This window comes from Camelus dromedarius, chromosome 7, assembly GCF_036321535.1.
Source record: "Camelus dromedarius isolate mCamDro1 chromosome 7, mCamDro1.pat, whole genome shotgun sequence".
NCBI classification, from domain to species: domain Eukaryota; kingdom Metazoa; phylum Chordata; class Mammalia; order Artiodactyla; family Camelidae; genus Camelus; species Camelus dromedarius.
Window position 1 is genome coordinate 82,652,928 of NC_087442.1, and position 24,031 is coordinate 82,676,958.

At 42.6% G+C, this 24,031-nt stretch overlaps 3 protein-coding genes across 4 annotated transcripts; 1 reads left to right on the forward strand and 2 right to left on the reverse strand.

Moving 5' to 3' along the window:
- Positions 1–507: 507 nt before the first annotated feature.
- C7H7orf25 (chromosome 7 C7orf25 homolog) lies at positions 508–3,199 on the reverse strand. Of its 2 annotated transcripts, none has more exons than XM_031454630.2 (2): positions 3,072–3,199; positions 508–2,159 (listed from the first exon to the last, which is right to left on the reverse strand). In XM_031454630.2, the coding sequence occupies exon 2, from the start codon at positions 2,136–2,138 to the stop codon at positions 867–869; it is 1,272 nt and encodes a 423-aa protein (XP_031310490.1). In that variant the 5' UTR covers positions 2,139–2,159; positions 3,072–3,199; the 3' UTR covers positions 508–866. The 2 variants fall into 2 exon arrangements, with proteins under 2 accessions (XP_031310490.1, XP_031310491.1); XM_031454631.2 differs by lacking the exon at positions 3,072–3,199 and adding an exon at positions 2,623–2,708.
- Positions 3,200–7,879: 4,680 nt separating this feature from the next.
- On the reverse strand, positions 7,880–17,819 carry PSMA2 (proteasome 20S subunit alpha 2). The gene is made up of 8 exons (XM_010983991.3): positions 17,720–17,819; positions 14,012–14,088; positions 13,149–13,281; positions 11,613–11,735; positions 10,790–10,871; positions 9,399–9,472; positions 8,248–8,305; positions 7,880–8,159 (listed from the first exon to the last, which is right to left on the reverse strand). The coding sequence occupies exons 1-8, from the start codon at positions 17,758–17,760 to the stop codon at positions 8,043–8,045; spliced, it is 705 nt and encodes a 234-aa protein (XP_010982293.1). The 5' UTR covers positions 17,761–17,819; the 3' UTR covers positions 7,880–8,042.
- Positions 17,820–17,961: 142 nt separating this feature from the next.
- On the forward strand, positions 17,962–22,684 carry MRPL32 (mitochondrial ribosomal protein L32). Its single transcript, XM_010983992.3, has 3 exons — positions 17,962–18,120; positions 19,615–19,793; positions 21,886–22,684. Exons 1-3 carry the CDS (start codon positions 17,991–17,993, stop codon positions 22,138–22,140), a joined length of 564 nt encoding a protein of 187 aa, XP_010982294.1. The 5' UTR covers positions 17,962–17,990; the 3' UTR covers positions 22,141–22,684.
- The last annotated feature ends 1,347 nt before the right edge of the window (positions 22,685–24,031 follow it).

The window sequence follows — 24,031 nt, forward strand, 5'->3', positions numbered from 1 at the left end:
ATATAAATTCCTTTCTAATTACAAGGGTCTCATGCAACAGGCATGGAACCTCCCTGCTACGATTTCACAGGACAGAGGTAATGAGGTAACATGGCTGTTTCTTGTCACTTGCAAAATGAACAGGAAAAATAGTATTTGCAATCCGAATACTGGCAGTGTGGGGGCTGTTTATCCTTAAAAGTAAAATCTGAATTATTTTTATTTTTCAATATATTCAAATCAGTATTTAACCTTTAATGTTTTAGGTTTGTGGTAGTGTGACTGCTGTCTTTTCAAAACGGAGTATCTACAGATTCCCGGGGCTCCCATGATCAGATTCACTTTCTTTTTTTCTCTAATTAATGTATGCTTTGTAAACATACCTACCAGGCTGCATGTGACACACAGCAATCAAATAAGCTTTTCATTAATAATGGCCATGATGATGGAATCAAAACTTAATGATAACCTATTAGCGCCCAGCCTCAACCCATATCAATTGATAGACCAACAGAATGAAAGACAAGCTTCAGAGTTTTCTCCAGAAATTTAATGCAAGATGCAAAATCACCAGAGTCCAAGAAATGCGATTACCATTAGCTGGGCTGTTGCCCTAATGAAATCAAACACAAGTATTGGGAAACAGCTAAAAGCTTTAGACAGATGTATTTCTGTTCTTAATCGCCAAGTGTAGACAGTCCGATAAACAAGTCTACCACCTTTGCTTTTTCTCATTTCAGTTATGTATTTTGTAGATGATCAACTTTACTGGTTTAAGAGTTCTAAGTGTTATTTTTACTCTAGACTTTTTGTTTTTCCCCAATTAAGATGGGAAGCCCCAGCCTTTGGTATAAATAACTTATTTCCATGACGATACATAAAGGATATCATGCGTGTTCCTTGTCAGCTGTGCAGTCTTTTGGTAAGGGGGTGGCGAGAGCCTCTTTGCTCTCAGTAAGTGCTCGGGGCTGATGGATGAACACGCTAAACTTAACACCCTGGTTGTTGGCCGCTCTGACAAACCCACTATTGGCAGTCATCGTGATGGCTTTTAAGGTGTCTCCTGTGCCAAAGATCGTTAACGAGCGGCTATTGATTTTTGAACTGGCCACTAGTCTCAAGGCACGCTCAGAAGGCTGGTCGGGGACCACATTAATTCGCTTAATTAGCATCGTGGCCCTCTCTCTCTCCCCAGGTCCTCCTAAAGTATCTAGAATAGACTGGAAATCCTTGACGGCGGATTCACAAGCAAACAACTCCTTGTCCTTCATAAATGCCTCCAGCTGCGGGAGAACCTGCTCTCTCCTCTCTTGCTCTGCTTGTTCCGTGAGCACTTTTTCTTTGAAGATAAAGTGGCAGCCTCCGTAGCTGAGGGCAGAGACGTACGTAATTAGAGTCGTAATGTCCAGATTCACTCTCTTGCACACGTCGACCTTGATCTCCGTGGGAAACGCAACGCTGGCTAGGATGTTTTCCCGGTCGACTCTGGTCACCTGCAGGAGTTCGGGGCCCTCGTCGTCGTCGGACTCACTGTCACTGGGCTGGAGTTCTTCAGGGTGATCTAACAGAGAGTTCACCGCCACGATGTCCCCTCTCACGGATATGCCCATTTCTCGCAGCTTCTCTGCCACGGGGCTGGAGACACTGTTGTAAAACGCAAAGATGATGTGAGGGTTGCTATACTGCACTGGCTGCTGGTGGCTGGCCTGGAGGAAGTCTTCTGCCTGCTCAATGACGCTCTTGTCACCATACTGACCCCTGCCCAGCCAGATGTTATGCAGAGCTTCAGCCTTTCGGCCGATGGCTTTCACCCAAGTGTGACCACCGTTTGCAACAACATCGACCACAAGGGTCTGCTTTTCTCCCAAGCTGTCTGTGTAACCAAAGACATGGAGAACGCTGACAACTTCCTCCAGGTTTTCTGCCGATTCCACGATGGCTCTTAGGTGTGTTAGGTTAGTGCTCTGTAAGTGGGACTCCTTAATAGCGACTTTCCCAGCTTCTACTTTCTGTAAGAATTTTAATTCTGCCTTCAGTTTGCTGCACAGCTTCGCCCCGCCTTCGATGCCACCTTTTCTTGATCTAGAAAGTGATTCTGCTCTCTTGATCAGTTCCTTGGCTATGGCAATTCGCTCACAGAGCATGGAGTGTGCAGACATGCTGACAGCATTATTCCTTTCCTAGGAAAACAAGAGCAATCAATGGTAATCAGTTCTTCACTCAGGATTTTAAAACTTCAATCTAACAACAAAGATTATGGAGGCTGGGATTCCGGGATCGTCTATGAACCTGGGATTCTGGAGTGACTCCTTCCTCTCAGAGCTAAGGAAAGGATGACAGCTATACTTCTGAACTCCTCCTTACGTATGCTGGATTCTGACACACTTTAGACCTTCGTTTCTTCAGCCTGAAGGTCATGGGGCCCCAACATATTCCGGGTTAGGATAAAATGCGGGGCTTTGGCAATCTGCTACGTAAGAAAGTCCTGTATCAGAAGCCTTACTGTTTGGTTGGAGAGAAATTTTAGTAGAAGGCTCAGAAAATCAAGATGAAATGACGAAAATAAAAATACCCACACAAACTAGCTGGTTAACTAACTGCCCAAAGCAAGAGCATCTCTCTCTTAAATTGAACATTCCAAACCTTTCAGGCGTCTCCTTCAAACAGCTGCCTTGTGATTTCCCAGGGGCACAAGGCACACAAGACAAGAAATCAAGACTGCCTCGTTCCTGCGTTTGACGTCAACCCCGAATATTTCGAAATGACCGAAGGAGCCCACCAACTTGGCGCCCGCTCCCACGCCGGGAGAAAAGCCCGGCGATGAAGTCCACGGGTGCAGCCCCCGGCGGCCTGGAGGTCGGCGGGGCCTCCCGGGCGGGCGGCGGGCGCTGCCCGGCCCCCCTGCACCGCCGGCCCCGCCAGGCCGGCTCGGGCTCGGGCAGCCCCGCGGCCGGCAGCGGGGTAGAGGCGCGGGCGGAGGGCGCTCGGAGGGCCGGCGCCCGCCACCCTCCCCGCCCGGCCGGCCCGGCCCCTCCCGACCTGGGAAGCGGCGGCCCGCTCCCTCCTCCCGCGCCCCCTCCGCGGCTCCTCACCGGCAGCGCCCAGGACCGCGAGCGCGAGCAGGAGCGGGCGGCCACGTGCGCGCAAGGCCGGGCCCGGCCCGGAAAGCTCACCGGGCAGCCCCCCACCCCACTCCGGCCTCCGCCGCGGCTCTGCCTGCGCGCGCCCCGCCGCCTCGGGCGCCTCCCGCGTCACGTGGCCCGGCGCCGGGTGACGCCGCGCCCGCGGTTCCCAGGCGGCAGCGCGACCGCCCGAGCGGGGCTGACGCCAGGCCGGCGGCCATGCTTGTTGAGGGCGCCCGGCTTCTCCCAGCCCCGCCCCGCCCCGCCCCAGGGCGAGCCGGGGGGCGCGGGAAAGGGGCGGGGCGGGGCGGGGGCGGAGCTCGCGGGGCCCCGCCTCTGCCACCGGGGCGCCACCGCTGGATCCCCAGGGCGCCGGGCTGTTGGAAACGCGCCCTAGCGCCTAATCACGGTCGGACTTTGCCTGGTGCGGGCGTCGGTGCTTTTTGGCGGAGAAAACCTCCCGGTTGCGCCCCCACTCGCCTGCCTGGGCCAAGTACACCGTTTTGCTATCAAGCTCAAACCTCTGCGGGAGTGCCAGGCGATGGTGGTAGTCCTAGGAAAATTCTGGATCATTTTAACGGAAGAGAAAACAGGCTGGAGAGGCTTGTCAGAGGTTACACAGCTCTGTGAGTGCTGGTACTGGGACTTCTGACCCCAAGTCAAAGCACTTGCCACTGCACCATCACGGGCTCGCCCTAGAGCGTGGTGGTACAGAGATGTGCTGCCTCTCCGGAAAGGCTGGGGAATTTGTTAGCCTAGTATAGTGTCCAGAGTCACCCAAAAGGCTAATTTTAAAAATCAAAGAGTACTTTAATTTAATATTAATCCTATGTATGCCCACTCCTTTGCTAAACTTTACTTAAATGACTAATGAAAAAGGAATAAACTCACAGAACTAAAAAGAACAAGAGGTTGACTGCACATGAGATACGCCAATACGTTTTTGGAAAACAGAGAGCAATAACACTTACTCATTGCTTACTATATGTCAGGCATTATTCTAAGTGCTTTTCACGTACTAATTTATTCAATCCTCTTAACCTAAAAGACTTATTTTAAAGGTAAGTCAACCAGAGAGAGGTAATTTGAACCCACGAAGCCTCTCTGCAGATCGAGTAGCATCAATGATTCACACAGCAGAACCCCAGGAAGGCTTTGGAACTACAGATGCCTGGAAGGGAGGCGAGCAGTGACGCAGGACTGAAGATGGACACTGCTTACAAGTTGTATAAGGAATAAACACTCAAGTCCTCACCCTCACAAAACTCTCACGGGTGGCAATCCTGCCCCACCCTTCACCACCTCTCCTCCAAACCCTTGTTTTTCTCCGCAGAAACACAGCACTTGAAAAGACCACAGAGAAGTGATTTCTAGACGCTAATATTCAGTGTCCCCCAGTGAGTAGGTCTGGGAGTCACTCACAAACACAGCACTTCCAAACATTTTTCTGTTTGGAATCTGAAGGAAACAAGGCGGAACAAAATTTTTTGTTTTGTTTTTTGTTTCGTTTTATAGATATCTTTAGCATCCTCCGATAAGAGATATTTCAGCCATGAATCAAAGGATTTTTTTAAGGAGAGAGAACGGAGGATAGGAAAGAGTTCTTCAAAATTAAAAATGATATCCCAAATCTTAAAACATCAATAGAAAAGTAGGGAGAGTGGGTAAAATCTACTAGAAAGTAGAATAAAGAGACAGGTGAAAAATGTAGCAGAAACAAAAGGGTCCAGTATGCTATGCAATTAATAGTTTTAGAAACAAAAAGACAATGAAGAGGAAATTTCTCACAGTTATGCTAGAAACTGTTAAGATCTCAATTTCTACAGTCAAGGGCCTACTGAGTGCTCAGTACAATGAACATTAGTAAGAAACCCACAAAAAGGTACGTCATTGTGAGATTTCAGAACGCTGCAGGTGAAAGAAAAGATCCTAAGAGCTGCAGAGGGGAGAAAAGGTAAAAATAAAGGACTGGACACCCCATTTGCAACAGCATTAGGCTTATCATCAGCAAGAGTTGGGTGAGAACTGGCAGATGACCTGCTGTGTGACCATGAGAACAACAACGTGCAGAGGGTTTTACAGTCCTGTTGCGGGGGAACTGGCAAGAATTAGTTGACAACTACAGAGAAAACAAAGCAAACAAAAAAATGAGCCAAGATCGTCTCCGGGAAAATTATTCAGGAAACGTAATCATAGTATACTTACATACACGTAGTGAAAACCTTTTAAACTGAACACTGTGATCTAATTAAACTGAAGCAGACGGAAATTGAGGGTGGTGTTAATAGTTCTAAATTCTCATCTTGCTGAATAAAATGTCTCCATGATGGCTAACCTTCAGGAATCCAGAGATAACTCTGTAAGCCTACGATCTGAAATACAAGGGGTGAGCACCTGATGGAATGCCTAAAAAAGAAGGGAGTGATGAAACTCGGGGACAAGGCCTTTGATGAAAGGTTAGAATTATCTTTTAAAACAGGCTCATGCTTTGGCAGCCAGGTATTGCTGGTTCTATAAGGTCCGTGAGGGCCGGGTCAAGTCAAGGGATTCGTCTGAACTGAAGTGACTGTGTGAGGCAATGCGACGTTAACACAAAACTACCAGACTGGGTTTTAGGAAATTAGAATTCTAAACCAAGCGAGTTACCGACTCTTACACGTTCTTGGGCAATTTACTGATTGTCAGTTTGTGTTTCTTTACAACAGGGCCTCAGGGCTGGCCTGTGTTAGCCAGGAGACACCTGATGGAGAGATGACGTTAAGAACAGAGCTGGCGGTTTGGGTCCATGAACGTAACTGAGCAACAGATGAGAACTCCTCTGACCGCCTGTGTCACCCGATCAGTGCCCAGTGAGTCAGCACCCGTAATTACAAAGATCAACATTAACTTTTCTTCCTTATTCCTCCTTCCTTTTCAACTCCTTCTTGCCCCAACCTTGGTGAATTTTAAACATTTCCGTGCTTCACTGCTAGTAACTGTTTTGCAAACTTAAATTCCTGGTCCAGTGAGGAACCAGAGGAGAAAGAACAAGTGTGGGGAAAGTTTTTAAGAGAATATACAAAAAACATTAAACCTAAAATGGAGAGGGGAATGTACATTAGGAGCATTGGAAAGAAGCTAGAATCCACAGGCAAGAAAAGACAGGAGTTTGGGAATGTTTTGGGATGCAGCCAACGGGGTGCTAGATCCAAAACTTGAGTTTCCCAAGAACTGGGACAAAGGGGAACAGCTTCATCTTAAGGTCAATGAAAAGAACAAACTGAGCACAAAGGGAGAAGTGTTCTGGGCAGCTTCAAATGAACTGGGTTTTGCATTTAATGAGGGAAGAGGCAGAGAACAGACTCTGGATACAGAACTGCTTTGGCTAATTTTTCCTTTTATTCTGTGGGACCTATTCCATTAGTACCCAGTTAAGAACCCTCACGTGCCTTCCTGCTGTCCTAAATATGAATGCCTTTACTCTTCCCTCTGATTTTGTAGACTTTGGGCATTCCTCTGGTTTCCGGATATTGACATTAGAGAGGGTCTCAGCAAATTCAAAGGAGCTAAAGCTTACGGAGCACCTGACCTTTCACCTTGCCAGGCCTTTCCCTTGCATTATCAGATTTAGGCCCTAGAAAGCCCCCTGAGATAGTGACCCTGTGCAGTCACTCAGCCAGTTCAGTGGGGGAGCCGAGACCTCACTCCGGAAACCATTCCTTTTATCTCTAAGTTCTGTTTCTAGGTGCTGGATTCACAACATACCAAGAGCCCATAAGGAGAGATGGTTATGATAAATGAGGCCCTCGAGACAAGCATCTTGAAAGAAGAGGTCAAGTTGGCCACTCCCATCTCTCGTAATAATGCTTCTGCCACTATAACGATAGGGTTGTTACAGGGATGGTGGGCAGACCTGGGAATCCCGACAAAAATGCTCCAAGATAAGGCTCTTTCCCCCTAAAGCTGGCTAAGTCTTAATCAAAATCTTTTGAGCTACGTTTAAATATCAGGAATGCCTCCTGTGTCTTCTTTGGTAAGAATAGCAACATTCATACGCTCTACGTTCTGTGAGCAAGACTGACGACATGATTTCTCTTACCCTACTATGCCTTAAAAAAAAAAAAAAAAAAAAAGCAGCATGCCTTCATATATAATAAAAATAGAGTTGATACCCCATTATTTGCTTGCTTATATGAGCCTTAATTTGCAGTAAAGGTTCTGATTACACTGAGATACATGAATGAGGGAGAGACTTAAGCCGTCATTTTGACATTTATGTATTAGTATTTTATTTCCAGCACTTGTGTTCATTCTGGAGTTAAAAAGATCTAGTAGACTCTAGGGGGCTCTTTTTAGATGCATTTACCTACTTGTGATGGAAAAACCAACAGGAACTAGCACACCATTTTTATTTATTTACATAGTATCTCCTATAGGAGACTATTTGGCTTAGACTCTTGGCAGCTCCAGTGCAATCTCACGGGGTTTCACTGCTCCACACCTAAGAGTGCCTGAAACACATCTATGCTTCCTGCCTTGTCTCAGAATCCTTGAAAGTCTGCAGATTCTCCCAGCTCTAAAAGCAGTGACGTTTACCAAAATCCGCCTTTTGCTTTACTGAAGCACAGACAACATCTGATAGTGAAGAGGTCACAAGATTTGACTTAACCAAAGTTGCATGAAGACCAAAGAGTGGTTTCACCGTTCTGCTTTGCAATGTAGTTCCCAGAAATCAACTGTTGATAAAAAGCAGGAGATAACTATGCTAAGATTTTACTAACCCCTAAAAAAGCTGGAAGTTGAATTGAACAGTTTATTATGATTTATAAGTCTCATTTTAAAAACATCAGTCCATTCAACCATGTAGAAATAAGTATGCAAAAAGTCTGCAAAACAAAACATACTTTAAACATGTTTAAGTTGAGATTATCTGAAATTCCGGGTTTTTCAGTCACTTCATTATTATGCGATGGCAGCCAAGTAGTCCTTAACTTCAGTGGGAGTGAGCCTCCTAAATCCGGCTTCATTGCAGATGCCAACTTCTATGTTATCTTCTGTCATTTGCCCTTCAAAGCTTTCCTAATGGAGAGGGTAGGGGAAAAGGTCAATTTTCCCAGCAGTTAATTATAAAATCATTACAAATCCAATTGTTAGATAGTGAACTGACCTTCAGGGTTAATATGGCTGTATGAATGGCATCTTCAAGTTCCAGATCTTCATTATATCTAAAAAAGAGGGTTTTTTAAAAAAAACAAACAAAACAATGATTTACAGCATTAACATTATTTATGACTTGTAAACACAGTAATAGCAACAGCATAAGATTTTTTAAAAATCTAAAATACTCTTAAAAACGTTAAGTTTCAGATTAATTCTTTTAGTCCCCTCACTGAGCAAGCTGTCCCCAAATAAGAAAGTGACAATTATTTGGTGCACATTCCCAGCATCATGAAGAGTGTAACCCTAACATGAACTTATGTGACGTATAAATATTTTAATATAATTGGAGTGTGGTGGCATTATTATCTTTTCTAAAAGTAAGGCAGAGAACTCAGACCTTTGCTAAAATTTCTTTTGTTTGTTCTTATAATGTTTGGAAGACTCACTGATAACATGTCAAAGGGAAAGGACAGTGCTTTAAGATCCTAAGATTATTTAAGTTTACCGGGAAACCCCAGGTCTAAGATTTTTAGTAACCTTAACATTATGTGAAAACGTACTGAGAAGGTTCACTTGTTAGTTAAAATCAATCACAAAGTTTTCCCATTCAAAACGCAGGACCTTTTCCGGTGAACTACAATAATGCCGAGTCTAGAACACAGCTGGCAGTGAGCGAGAGCAGTCAGTCGTGCCCGGCGGGGACACGTTTTTACCCAACAATGCACTTTTTATCAAGCACATATATCACATCTTTATCTTCATTTTGTGTGTGTGTGTGTAATTATCATAGTGTAAACTGTTTACCACTTCAATCATTCAAAATTTTTCCTCCCAATTTTTTTACTCCAAATCCAATGGTCTCTTTTTTTGAGATGGTAGGAAAGATGAAGTCAAAAAAATAAATAAATAAAAACAACATTTAGGAAATGACCATGAGAATGTGAGGATGTACAAAGAGAAGTTCTTAAGAATGAATAATATTGCTACTTAGTATAATGAAGGCTGGGGAGCCAGGGTTGAGAAAGGGTTTTGTTTGTTCCATCAGTAACTAGGCTTGAATACCCAGTAATACTACAATTTTGTTTAGATTCATGGTATTATTTAAAGAGAGAAGGCCGTAAAGCAAGTTTGCTAATGCATCTAGTTTTATGAGCCTACCTTTTCTCCAGGAATGTCTTCCCATTCACGTAGTTCTTTCCCATTGCTGTGGCTTTCCAGGCAAAGTAAGCTCCCTAATCAGGAATGGAAGAGGAAAAAAACGCATTTTGAGTTAATCTAATTATATATGACACTTCCATTTATTTCTTAGCTCTATAATTTGCTTCTAATTTCAAAGGTCACGGCACATTTATTGGAATGCAATGGAATATGTCACAAAATATGTTAAAAGGTTCGTGGAACAAATAAGAAAGAGGCATGAAGAACCTTTTAGAGGCTATGGAGTTCAGAATCCTGACTGTGGTGATGGTTTTCTCAGGTATTTATAGACATTAAAACTCCTCAAATTGTACACTTTAAATATGTGCAATGTATTATACAAAATTTACATAAAAAATAGAAACGGAGGTTAACATAAAGCAAATAATCAAAAGTAATACTGTAGCTTACTAGGGTTGAACGGCTCTAAAAATCTGTCACATAGATCTGAAAAATGGTACCACCCTTCCCCATCATTGGTGACTAAATTAAAAAGACAGTTTTGCATTAAAAATTTTCAAAAGTGTTGATATTTGGTAATCTAATGTTAAACCAAAGCAGCAGCAACTATCATATATAACATGACCTCATTCGCTGACAAAATGCATAGACACAAATAAAAGAAACATATTTTATGACAAATAACTGCCTTTCAGATATAACAGGAGAAAAAAGGACCCAAGATGCAAACTGGATGCCAGTTACGGTGGCTCACTACCCACGGGAAAGGAAGGGAAGAGGACGTGTCACTCAGCTTCAGAAGCTCAGATATGGGGTAACAGACACAGTCAAAGTTCCCCAAATTCTTAATTTTTCTGATTTAAATAACAAACAAAATATTTCTCTTTGGCCTTTTTAGATTACAAAGTTTGATCATTAAGATTTGAATTTAGTGAATGTGCCATTATCTAATGACCCATCAAGTATGAAAGATCAGTTCCTAGTTGATGATTTTTTTTCTTCCGGGTCTCCTCACAGCAAACATGTGTGACTGTATGTATGACAAACACGTATGACTCCACTACGTGGAGTAGTGGTATCCTCTGCAGACACCTGCTAACTCGGACACCAATCTTCTGCTATACAGCAGACAACTCACCCATTTTGCAAAACACTGGTTTCAAGACAGTAATATCGATGTTTGTCCAGGAAGAGTCACACTCAAGTCAGTCCCAAGATTAAATGTACAAATGAATATGTCCTACTTCTAAAGCCCAAATGAAAAACAAAAACAAAACAAAACAGACAAAAATAAAATACTGCTAATTTTAAAACTATTTATGGCTTCCATTTTTATTAGATATTCAAGGAGCACTTGAACAAATCCCTCAGATGCATCTAGGGAAACTTACAGATGGATCTGACTGGAATAAATACGGTCGTCCCTCATTCCAACCACAGATAAGTAGAGAAACTCCAAACGGACGAACACCACTGAAGAAAGAAAAATGAAAATTACTTGGCATCTTCATGATGTTAAAGTCAACCAAAGGTAAGAAATTTATTAATAGTCTCAAGTCAAGCAAATTAACAGGCGAACCGAATTAAACTTCTAAGTTCATTAAAAAGTACTGAACACGTTTCGAAACAAACCAATTTAAAATGAATTTTCTTTATGGTACCAAGGAATAAGGGATCATTTTCGGAAAGGGACTGACACAAATATTGGGGTTAAGTGTGGGGTAACGCTTTGTTTCCCAACAAATACGACAGATTTCAACAAATGCAGCTTTTCCATTGGTTTTATGTATCAGCAACTGCCTTTGCACCACACCATCCACGTTCACATCCAAACTCAGAAACACTGAAATTAAGCTGAATATGGATGCCGAAGAGTTACTGCTTCCATCATGTGCTTACAGTCACTTCTGGTTAGAAAGAAATTTGGAAGCAGCAGTGACTGCCCATGAAGAAGTTTCCAACCCTGGCAAGAGGACTTCATCCAGAAGCTGCTTTCTGCTGTTACATGAACCGCAAGAAAACATTCCCATTTTCTCTTTAAGAAAATATTCCAGATTCAGGTAAGATCAGAAACATTCGTCATAGTGATTTTCTTAAGGAAATACAGGAATATTAAGTCCTCTCTTTTTTTTTTTTTAATAATACATCTACTCTTATAAAATGATTTTTTTTTTTCTAATTCATGACACATTTCAAGTACTAAAACCAACTCACCCTGACTGGGTGTATTCTTGCATCACAGAAGCTACTCTCTGTACCAGCTGAGCTGTGGGAATGGGTTCTTGGTAAACGAGATAGTACTGTTGGGCCAGTTTTCGTGCTCTGTGCACAAGGACTCTGGCAAAAAAAAAAAAAAAAAAAAGGATTTAATTAAAATTAAGACACTCTACTATCTAAAGAATCACTCTCCTTCCATAAGCATGTATCTGTCGCACAAGTCTGACATGCATCTCTTTTGTAGAAGCTGAACTCGGCTCAAAGCCAGTCTTGTTCTTACATCTGATTCTAGTTAATTTCCAAGCAAATATCAGAGCACCACCGAGGAGCTAAACCATAGGAGATGGACAAGAACGAGGTAAAAGGAAGGAAATTGTGGACTAAGGGTACCAAACAGCTCAGCAGTGACAGATGTACACACGAGAGCTTTATCTCTCACCATGGCTTCAAGATTGTGTCTGTCCCCCCTTATCCCAAGGGCAGTCACTTCGTCTTTTCAACATCTCACACCAGGCAACATATTAATAGGCACACGTGTGAACACACACACAAATTCAAGCATATTTTTCTCACTCTGCCTCATATCTTTTCCATAGACTGGACTTCAAAGAGTACCCTTCGGAGATTACGGAACAGCAGGAAACATCAGTAAGACGAACAGGATTTACCGTGACCTGCTCATGTACTACTGATCTGAACTATCCACACTTCCCTCTGAACAACACACATGCCGTGTCTCTCAGTTTATTCTGTCAGTGGACACATCCATTGCAGTCTCCCTTCTGTCCAGGGGTAACAGGACCCACTGGAGTGAAGCCTGATCACATTCCAGGGACACCGCTATTTTTTCTGACTCATGAGAGTGAAATCTTGGCTCTACCTCTCTTGTTCCACAAAATTAAGAATGAAGTAATAATATTCCTTTTGCTTGTTAAATGACAAACACAGAAAGCTGTCAATCTCTTTCAACTTGCTGGCACCCCGATGTAACAGGATTACTCTCTCTTCCTGGGAAACAGAAAAGGAGGGGTGACATGAGCATCCAGATCCTGACGGGATTCAGTGGCCTTTCCAGAATTTTGTCTCTTTGCTACAAACATAAATAAATAAAATGAGGTTAACCCTGGATGGTGCCCTTTCTTTTGCTGTCTGACAACTTTTTCAAAATACAGTTCATTCCAACATGCATTGCTTTGATTGTTTTTAAAACACGTTAGAGAACAGCAAAGCCCTTGAGGCGGAGCCCTTCGAAGGTAGAGAAGGGAAAACCACTGGACAGAGATGGGAGGAATAAGACCCTATCCATCTCCTCCTTTACAGCTGAGTGGCACTGAGTCCTCCTTCAAGTGGCCCTCAGTCTGTCTCACGTTAGCAAACCAACTGCAGCTGCCAGTGATGCTGCTGTTGGTAAACTAAGAAAAACGGGAAGTTTGAGAGGTTCAAGGGAAAACATTCCCCGGGTTTTTCTGCTCAAAGGACAGATTACAAGCAATCCATGAGATGGTGAGAAAAAGAAAAGACAGGACAGGGTACCTGTAGTCCGGGCCCATGCCGCTGTACACCAGACCTATGTGCTTGGTGATCGGCTCCACCTTGTGGACGCTTCGCTCATCATACAGGATGGATTTCTGTTTCTTCTCAGTTGCCAAGACCACACCATTTGCAGCTTATAAATAAAGTTAAAAATATATGTTTTTTAAAAACACCTGAATGTTGAATCCTTGAAAGACTCTGCTTCAACAGTTTTCTAATTATGGAAGCATTTCAGCCAAACTCCTTTGTTTCTTATTTATAAAACCTTTTCTTCTGGACGTCTATATTAAAATCACCCAAGGAACAGTAAATCAACTTTCCCTGCTGGTCATCTGAATGCACTAAGAAATCCCTCAGCTAAAGGTATTACATAACTTCTCTTAAAGTTTTCTAGGACGCCTGAGAATCCATGTACTTTAAAACAATGGAATTCTGCCTACTTGGCCTACTGTTCTTATAATTTAAAGTTTAAAAATCAATGATACATTTTGAATCAGGTATCTGTAAGTTTTATAATTAACCTTTTCTAAGTTGCAGAAAAAAGAAAAACTGCCAGAGAATAGTGAGATCTATAATCAGTGGAAAAACAAAAGAATACTCAGTTCTCTGGACAGGAAAGACTATTGGTGGGTTATCGCAACTCAAAGATAAAGGTGTTATGTTTATTTGCAAAAAAATTAATCGTTTTTTTTGGCTTACTGACTTAGATTCTTTAAACTTCAAAATACTGTAAAAGAACAAAAAGAACTGTTAGAAATTATGCTGCCACAGCTATTTCTTTTTACATTACTTACTAATTAATCCCCAAAGAACATTAGGACAGCTAAAACCAGGAATCTGAAATGAATGAAGCAACTAATTACCTTTAATTCCCACTGAAGGGGCTCCTCCAGCTACCGCAGCCAAAGCATATTCGATCTGGACGAGTTTGCCAGACGGGCTTAAAAAGAAACAAAGGTACTTGCTAAATCCACACATTCTCAAATATTTATTATAGGAACACCTCTGAGAAAGGGCAGATACATAGGCCAAAACCACTAAATCAAGCACCAAGGAATAGCTGGGCTCTGAAAATTTATCATGAAGTTGTACAGAAACGAAGTTCACTGGGTGCTTTGAACACACTCATAGTGAAACACTAATCACTTTCCTTTGGTTGATCTTTCTTGTTTGCCACTTAAAGCAGCATCATTCCTGCTGCCTTCCCCGACTTGCTAGCCTTGTGACTTTGGATAAGTTACTTAACCTCTCTGGGTCTCAGTTTTCTCATCTGTAAAATGGGGGTAACAGTAGTGCAGTAATTCCCCACTTCAAAGGTTGATGTGAAGATTAAATGAAGTGATGCCTTTTCTTCCTGCCACAAAATTAGCAGTAAGTAAACACCAAACAGTAATGTTATTAAGAACATGTGTGTGTCTATTAAATATCAAATAATGGTATATATTCCATATGGGTGGAGTTAAACATTTTATAAAGTAGTCATGGCCTAAGACATAAGACCTAGATATAAGTCACAACAAAGTATTTTCTGTATAATGTAAAACTATTTCTAGAAGCCATGAGCTGGTTATACTCAACAAACCTGGTTCCATGAGTTTAGCAGCCAAATGCTAGGCCCAAACTGGCTTTTTAGGTTATAGTTTATTTCAATCTATTTGTTGAGTTAGAGCAATCACAACGAACATCTCCAACCTTTCTATTTTTATAGAGAAAAGTCCTTGAATGAAAGTCATTTGTCCAAAGGGACACACGACTAGGTCCGTATCTCCAGGCTACTATTGAAAACATAATCTTGAGTTTCAGAAGGTCATCTGTTTTATCTTCATGAAATTGTAAGACACTCTCTTTGTCACTGAAGTCTCAACTCCCACCATTCCCCTTGCTCCAGACACACAACTACTCTCAGAATTCAAAAACCCATTCGACAAGCACATCCCTCGGTCTGCAATGCATTTCACTACTGTCTGGTCAACGCTTTCCTGATCACCCTCCAATCCTTAGCAGAAATGTCACATCCTCAGGGAAGCTGCCCTGACCACCCAGATTAACTGAATCCCACACACTCAAGCCTACAGTGTCCTGTGCTTCCTCTTTGGCTAAGGTAAGACTCATCATACTTGAATTATTTTTACAGTATTTACAAAGTGTAAGCTCTGTGCGGTCAGCATTCCAACACATAACCTAGGACCAGGAGACCACAAACGTTTGGCTGACAGACAGACACACATCTAGACCTATTGAAGGCACGAGCCTAGGGGCAGCAATCTAAAGACTGTTAAATGACAAAATTAACTGACTTGAGTAGAGTAACATCAATAAGCATTTAAATTTTAAAAATTAGGCTGTACTTGTTTTTCTTTAATGGTCACTATTTCAACAGTCTTATCATGCATGACTTTCTGGGTCCACCCAGTTTTCAATCATTCTTCAATACCTAGTTCAAATGCCTCTGTGGGATATTTTAAAGCCTCAGGTTAACTTAAAGTTACCCATTCCTCTGCAGCCATAATCACGTGTACATTTTTTATCATTGCACCTTTCTGTGAGAGAGCTCACTGACCTGTGAGCCCACTGAACTAATCACCAATCTTTGTATTCAATTCTGCCATGACCCAATTCCAAAGTATCAGCATTTCTACCAGCAATAACCGAAATAGCCTTCTAACTAGTTTTCCCCTTTCTACTCTTACTTCCACACCCCAGCCCAGAGTTACCTTTGTACCATGTCACCCCCTCCCCTTAAATCCCATAATAACGTCTCCGTTCACTTATAATAGAAGCTCCTTCCTAACTCCTTGCTCATTACACTCTAACATATTGGCCTTAGATCAATTCCTCTAAGAGTTTAAGGTCTCTCCCAACTTCACCACTTTCATACAACGCTCCTCCCTGTCTCCAACTCTCTCTACCCCTCAATCTTCAGTTGGCTCCCTTTCAACTTCCAGCCCCCCAAATCACCCCTAAGCGCTGGACTTTACTGGACTACCCAATCTAAAGTTACGTTCCTTCTTTTGCCCCCTCTTTATAAAAATTCCCAAGAGAAAAATCTTCTTCAGAATGCATCAGCAGGCATCAATTGGTTTACCCACTTACTGTCAGTATCCCCAATAAATGTAATCCTCAAGAACACTTTCTCGTCCTATAGTATTATCTCTTGTCACTTCCACCATTAATAGTTTAATTCTGATTACAACAAGCTAGAAACAAATGCTTTTAATCTAAAACAGAACTGCGCCATCATGTTAAAAATAAGTGTAGTTTACTAGGAATTTATTATAAAGAGTCAGCCTCTGATAATAATTAGTTGTTTTATGTTCCACCTCCACTAGGATTACACTTTCTTAAAGATAAAGGGCCAGGTTTGCTTTCTTCACCAATAGGAACAGTGACTACGGGGCAAAAATTGTTTTCTATCATTGTATACGACGAGATCTTTAATTAAGGAATGAAATTAATTTCACTCAAAGAGGAAAAATTTATTTTACTTATTATGGCAAACGGCCAAGAGTAAGGAACACATTTTCATATTTAAGAAGTCATCATATGGTAATGGAAAGTGTATTAATTTTGTCCTCAGGAAGCAGCCAGTTTGAATGTTAACTCAGCTACTCGTTTACGATCATGCACAAGTTATTTCATTTGTCTGAGCTGTGGTTTGCGCATGTGTAAGATGCTGAGACAACATTTATCACACATGGTAGTAGAAAGAGATGGAGTAAGCTGTACCCACACAGAAAGTACTCAACAAGTTGGATCCCGCCCGCCTTTAGCAGTGAGGAAACACACTGCAATTAAATGGGGTATTACTGATCCGTAGGAAAAAGGTCAAATTGAATCCTTCCCCGGTTAATTTCTTAAGTCTTTTGGTGATGGTTTTCTTGAAAAATGTACTTACATCCTAGTTCTAAAGTAGTTCAAATCCTACAATCTTTTTTTATTTTAAGTCAACATAGCCTCCTTCCAAAGTAACAGCCGAAACACAAATGTAGCCTAAGAGTTTGGCGCCCACGATCACTAAGGGATAGAAAGATCAGCGCTTTCATTTTCAGTCCTTCAGCTTCTAATAGGGCCATCGAGAAAACCGAAAGCGGGAAGAGGTTTCGAAAAACATTCCAAGACCAAATGCAAACTGTAAAGTTGGAGCTTTCCGAGAAAAAAAGGGACCCCAGAGATCTGACCGAGATTCCGAGCCCTAGAGGCTCCCCAGTCAGGCCTACTTGGGTCAGGAAGGAAATCCTGAGTTCTGAACGGGACACCCGGAGACAGATAATGCAAAGCTGCCTTCTTCTCTAGCCCCCAAAGCGAAAGCAAGTCCCTGCGTGAGGGCCTCATCCTCCCACAGCTCCAAGGTCGCCCTGGATCCCCCAAATCGCGTTCCCATGACCCCCGGCACCACTGCTCCCCAGGCCGCGGGAGGGCCCTGCAAATGACTTTGCAAAGTCGCACTTCCAGCCTCATTCCCTATTGGGCCCCCCGGAGGCACCAAGCCAGAGACCAGGATGTAAAAGACCGGGTCAGCTGAGCTCCTACAAACTCGGCTAAACGGAGGACCTCAGGGGCCCCTTCCGTACCTGAATGTAGTCAGCGAAAAGCTGTAACCACGCTCCGCCATCTTTACCCGGAGACCCAACGCACATCCGCACACACGCGCACTGCGGCCTGAGTCGTTTCATTTCCCCTCCCCGAGCCTTTCTTTCTCGCTCTCTGATTGGAGGAGAGGCAGAGACGCTCCTGGGGCATGCTGGGAGTTGTAGTTCCGTGCCCGGCTAGCCCCCGACTTTGCGTTTGTGCGCATGCTCGAGGTAGGGGCGACCCGGTGGGCGCGGCCTTAGGGCGAGCAACATGGCGGCCTTCATGCTGGTCTTGGTGGTTTCGCCGTGGCCCGCAGCCCGGGGACTACTCCGGAACTTTTGGGAGCAACTGCAGCGGAAACTTCAGCCGAGCCGGCCAGGCCTTCCCCGTTCTCCATGGGGTACGTAAAGGAGGCCTCCGTGGAGAAGGGGTTGGGTGAGGGGCCCCAGGCCGCGTGGTGGACACCGCTCTTACGCCGCCCTGCTCCCGCGGTCTGATCTTCCGCCGCGCGTGGGGGCCGTCGTCCGGGACACTTACTTAGGAACAAGAAGAGACAGCTGTCTCTGCCCCCCAGTCTCCTGCGAAAAAAGAAAAGCCCTCCAATTGTCCCATTCTTTTACAGAATGTAACCCAAGCGCATCGCTTAGCCTCAAGGGACGCCACGATCCAGATCCGCTTCTCTTTTCTTTCCAGTCGTCCCACCCCCTAAAGCAATTTGTCCTCTGTGCAGTTGAATGTTGATCTTGTTTCCCCCGAAAACTAAATTTAAATGAAAGCATCCTGGGTGTTAAAACTGTCATGGCTTTGACATTTACATTCTACTCGATTTCGGAGGTATCCCGAACATGATAATGATCATGCCCAGGCCGACTGAACGAACAAGAGCCCACTGTATGTCGAAGCCTACATAGGCTTCTGAGATAATCGCCGCCACAATCCCATTAGGTGTCTCCCCTTCTCAACTGAAAAAGTAGGCTCCGAAAGGACCCAAGGTCACACAGGCCGTCCAGATCCTGTGCTATTAACCCCTGGGCTATGCTTAGCAATTCTTTTAGATATACTGAAAAGGAATGCCAGTTGTTAAGTGTTAGACACCTTGTATATTTTTAAGAGTTCCTACAATCAAAAGAGGTATTGCAAGTCTGAGGAAAAACAGCAAGAAAAAAGTAAAGGAATCTATTTGAGTTTATAAACAGTTCAGAAAAAACAAAAGGGAAACGTTGGTGGTCACATAAGTAAATTAATATCCTACAAAGTGTAATGAGCTAGCTCTTTTCCTTAAAGAACTGAGAGGAATCAAGATTAAATATTTCGAAGGACCAAGTGATGGATCTACCAGGTTATATGACAGAGGATCTAACTCAGTTTGATTATAATAAGAAGGACCAATCAACAGTTATCTCCGTGCCAGCGGGAAATGGCTTTTGGAAATCTCAAGCTTGGATTTAGTTGTAAACGTAAATCTGCGCCCTCAAGTGGAATGTGCATATTTGAGTGTGGGTTTTTTGTTTTGTTTTGTTTTGTTTTGTTTTGTTTTTTGCCTTGATTGTTTTAAGTTAGATGTCTCTCAGACATTTATTCATGTTTACTAGTGAACCCGTGAGTTCAGTATTATAAGATGAGAACATCTTGGTAGAATTTCACTGATTTTTTTTTTAAGCAGATGCCTCTAAGAAAAAATTTTGTGTTTTTTAAAATTACTTTATGTATGAGCTTTAGTATAATTTTGGAGCTACTGAGGTTGCCTGTTAAATGTCTACTGAGGGTAGTATTTTAAATTATATATATATGTGCCTGTTGGTATATCACTGTAGACCATTAAGGGGAGTGGTACCTGTAAATAGTCATTTACTAGCTAGGAACCAATTCTGTATCTCCATGTTTTATTTGGTAGGGCCAGCATTAGCGGTCCAAAGTCCAGCTACACTTACAGAATCAGGAGGTGATGCCAATGGCAGTAAGATTTCCAGCCTTTCGGATAGTGTCTTTTGGATGGCAGCTCCCAAAAACAGACGCAGCATTGAAGTTAACCAGTGTAGGAGACGAAACCCGCAGAAGCTTATTAAAGTTAAGGTAATGTGATCATTTTTGTGGGTGTGCTTTTTCTCAACGTCCGCCACTGCGTGTTCTCTTGGTATGTTCATATAGCCTGCGGGTAAGTTATTTTCAGATCTTATGTGTCTACTTTCCTCTGGCCTAAATTAAATACAGTATTCTCATGTATGTATGTGTGTCTACTGTCCTGTAGCCTAAATATTAGGAACACAGTCAGGGAAGGAGTTTTAGAGTCTGGAGAGCAGACTGGGTTGTGAAGAGTCCACGTGACTTTTCTACTGGGAGCTGTGCCAGTCCTGAGCTGTGTGATTTTGAACCATATATGAATAAACATTTTAACTACGACAGAGCCTAAAATTAAAGTCAGAAGCAGTAGATCTCTTGAATATTGAGGTTTTCCCTTACAGATTTATTCTGTTCTTTACTGTGTCCACCAAAATACTGTGAAGGAAAGTCCTTAGATAAGTAGTAAAAATAGCTAATTGTGAAGTGCCTCTGATGTAGCTAAGTGCTTTATGAATTATCTCATCCCCACAGCAGCGCTCCAGAGTAAATATTGTTTTGCTCAGTTTTGGGAGGAAGAAACTGAGGCGGAGAGAATTTGCCTGTGGTCACAAACAGGTGGCAGAGGCAGGAGCTGAGCCCTGGCCGTCTAATTCTTGAACTCACATTCTTGAAGCTTTTTTTTTTGTGTACATGTTCCCATCCTCAGATAATTCCAGACCTCAGTGATCCTTCTCCCCCATGGGTACACTTTATTCATTGATTGAGTAACAAAAAGTAGTGTTTCTTACCTTTGATCTGTTAATTTGTGGCTTTAACAGCCATGCTTTGAGTTGCTGTGTATTTCATGGCCTCCCCAGCAACAGGGCAGTGCAAATGGACCTCCAGAGCAAAGAATTGACTTTCATAAGCCTCCACAGTCAGGGTTAAACCAAACCCAGCAAAGCTTAAGACTCAAAGTATTACCCAGTCACAGTCGGACCTAGACTTAAAACGTGGAACTGAAAAATACTTCATTAACTGAGACAAGAATAATTCGTACAGTTCGGTTGAGAGAACTGCAGATTTTAGGAATAATTACATGATTCTATTACAGGATTTCCCTGATTTTCTTTATTCAGAGGGGAAAGAATAGCTTTTATCCTGCACGTTCATTTTCTTCATTGAATTGTTTTCTGCGACGTACAGTACGTTATGCTGAGCGCTGTGTTAAAGGTATCAGCTGACTGTGGGCATCTTTCGATGCCACGGCCAACCTCGAGTTGAACGTGCAGACCAGTTTTCCACGTATCAGAGTAAAATGAGGGGTTGGGGAGGCAAGTAATTTACAAGGTTCTTTGTTTCTCTCAGATAATGAGATTCTTTTTGTGATCTGCCTTACAAATATTTGTATATTCACCTGAGGACATGTTTAAAGTTGACTGTTTACTCCTGTTTACTATTTCTCTTATTTCAAATCTACCTTTAGAAGATGATGAAAGGACTTCTTCAGAGTTTATAATTGTCTTATTAAAGTTGGCTAGACATACAGTAACTCAGAAAAATACCCTCAAGTTGTAACACATCAAGACTTTTACATTAAGGAGTAAACCAGTGCTCATTGATAAAAAGAAAAATGATACTGTATACCAGCTTACACTTCCTACAGGAATTTGAATTACACAGTGATAATCAGGGAAAGCTAATGAGTAGCGTGTTTATCACCTTGTTTTTTCCCAGGAGAGCTTGAAAGAAAAAGTGCCCTTTCTCTTGGTCTCTTATTTAAGATACTGGTTATATGGGTCACCCCAGCCTTGCTGATGGAGTCCTTATCAGAGGTTTAGTTTCTGAAGATGGGGGAGTGGAGTGCCGTCTCACATACTATTAAGTAAAAATGTACCAGGTTCAAAGTCGGCAGAGTCTTGGTCCCGATTTTTCTAATAATTCGTATCAGCGTCGTTTGTCCTCAGTTCCCATGTTAAAACGAGGTTGATCCCAGTGGTCTGTGACCTTGTGCGGCATGAACATTCCCAGAAAGTTTGAATAGAAGCCTCACCCCCATCAGTGAGTATTTGTGCATTATGTTGCCTCTTATTAAAATGTCTTTGTTCGCTTGTTTGTTTTTAAGAACAACATAGACGTTTGCCCCGAATGTGGTCACCTGAAACAGAAACACGTCCTTTGTGGCTACTGCTATGCGAAGGTGTGCAAGGAGACAGCAGAAATCAGGCGACAGATAGGGAGGCAAGAGGGGGGCCCTCTCAAGGCTCCTGCGGTGGAGACGGTGGTTCTGTACTCCGGGGAGACGCCGTCCCGGCAGGATCAGGGCAAGAGGATCATCGAGCGGGAGCGGAAGCGGCCCTCCTGGTTCACCCAGAACTGACACCAGAGGTGTTTTCGAGAGGATAGCCTCACATAAGACATTTCCCCTGGAAACGAGGAAGATTCTTTGTTTTCATGTTGCTTGTGTGCTTTTTAAATCACCACTATAATTTAAAACATTCTCTATAAGCAGTTTTTTTATGGGTACTATGAAGAATGTATCAAGAGTAAAATCTGAAAATGTTCGATTACGCAGAGGCTCAATGGATTTATGTGTCTGTTTTCATTAAACTATCAAGTTTTAGTAAACGTAAAATTTCCAGGACAGGAAAATGAAACAAATAATTTAAAATTCACAGCCAGAAGTACGCATTGGGGCTCTGGTTTTGTCTGTTGGCCGGTGGTTCTTCTACACAACGATACTTAGGCAAATGCTTTTGCTTAAGTAGCCCCTGGAAATGGGCTGTTAGTTAAATTCTGGGTATTGTATTTGGTATTGTTTTTGGCATGGTAGCTGTAACAGTAAGAAGAAGTTTGTTCTGTTTGGTTTTTTTGTTTGCTTTAGCAAATTAAAATTGCCTTTGCATGGCACTTTATTACATTAACTTACTTAGAAGTAGTTCCTCCCATTTTACATTAAATCAAAACCACATACAGAATTCATTAGGTGGCTCATGAAATTTGAATTTATAGTTTGGGGAGAGAGATTTTTTAAAAGGAGACGTGAGTGAATTCAGTAGCACACAGAAAATGTGCTAAGGGGGTTGCCCTGGCATTTGCCTTCTAGGAAATCCTTTCAGTTTATTTTATGTTTTATCATTTTTATCTCCATAGCAATGGCCTTTTCATCTTAACCCAATTCATTTCGTCTTTCCCACTGCCTCTCCCATTCCTGTATCTACCTTGAGCCCAGTGTTTGCTATTTTCTTTGTTTCCTGCCTCATTCAAAAAGATAATTGAGACGCATACTGGCCTTTTTTATCTTCTGGAAAATCTTTCCTCTTACGCTGTGATCTACAAGTTGATAAAGTATGCCTTTGTTTAAAAAAAAAAAGATAATAGTAAAAGTGAAATAGCTTATTAAATTACAGAAGTAAGTAAGGGAATTGTAGTTAAATGGAAAATCAGTAGACAAAATAAGATAAAGGCCAGGGATGTATTTAAAACAAAATGCATAAAATAGTCTGACTACTTATAAGAACTAGGCAGTGAATTGAACCCTAAACTCTCTTTTCCTTGGAAGGGACTTCCGTGGATAGGTCTGCACCAGGTGAGCCACATCATCCAGCGGGCCCTCCTGAGGCTCCTGTGGCAGGGTAATCCACGTCAGCATGCCTAGATGTAAAATTACTAATTTCCTGAAGTATAGTAGAGACCAGTGATACGTGAAAGAACAATGGAGTAAAAGGAAATCCTTAAAACTTCAAAAGCACTCAAGTCTCAGTGTACAACTCTTTTGAGGCTTGGCTCGACCCCCAGCATTAAACAAATTGAGATTCTGGAGGAATCGGTTATCTGCATATTTTTGTCAAGGCAATGCCCTGCAGATAATTCGTTTTTACTGTCAAGTCAAAGAAGTGCTCCGTGTCATACTTCAGGTAGATAGACTTGAAGCCATGATTCACGAAAGCTAAGGCTGACCAGGTACATACCTGACTCTCCCACCACCTACTCAGCATCTGAGTTGACTTAACAGGTTGCAAAGCGCAAGTCTGGGTCGACGTTGCAGAGGGCTCTCTATACAGGTGCACTGAGTGAGAACGTGTGGGCAGGATCACTCTTCTGTCTGCTATTCGTGGACGGATAAACGTTATCAAAGGCCTCCCCGAATTAGCAAAGCCAGATGTCTATTTCGTGTCAGAAAAGCCATGTCATAGGGGAAAGTGGTTTATCGCCTGTTTTGGAGAGGTTGTCCCCCAAAGTTATAATACATTTTATTGCTAAATGCTTTC

Excerpts from the sequence above, each read along its gene's own strand:
- C7H7orf25 (XM_031454630.2), bottom strand. The coding sequence starts at position 2,138 with ATGTCTGCACACTCCATGCTCTGTGAGCGAATTGCCATAGCCAAGGAA.
- PSMA2 (XM_010983991.3), bottom strand. The coding sequence starts at position 17,760 with ATGGCGGAGCGTGGTTACAGCTTTTCGCTGACTACATTCAG. Across the intron at positions 8,306-9,398 it reads AAGACATTCCTGGAGAAAAG|ATATAATGAAGATCTGGAAC; the intron begins GTAGGCTCATAA and ends CCTCTTTTTTAG. Across the intron at positions 8,160-8,247 it reads CAGCCATATTAACCCTGAAG|GAAAGCTTTGAAGGGCAAAT; the intron begins GTCAGTTCACTA and ends CCTCTCCATTAG.
- MRPL32 (XM_010983992.3), top strand. The coding sequence starts at position 17,991 with ATGGCGGCCTTCATGCTGGTCTTGGTGGTTTCGCCGTGGCCCGCAGCC. Across the intron at positions 18,121-19,614 it reads CCTTCCCCGTTCTCCATGGG|GGCCAGCATTAGCGGTCCAA; the intron begins GTACGTAAAGGA and ends TTTATTTGGTAG. Across the intron at positions 19,794-21,885 it reads AGAAGCTTATTAAAGTTAAG|AACAACATAGACGTTTGCCC; the intron begins GTAATGTGATCA and ends TTTGTTTTTAAG.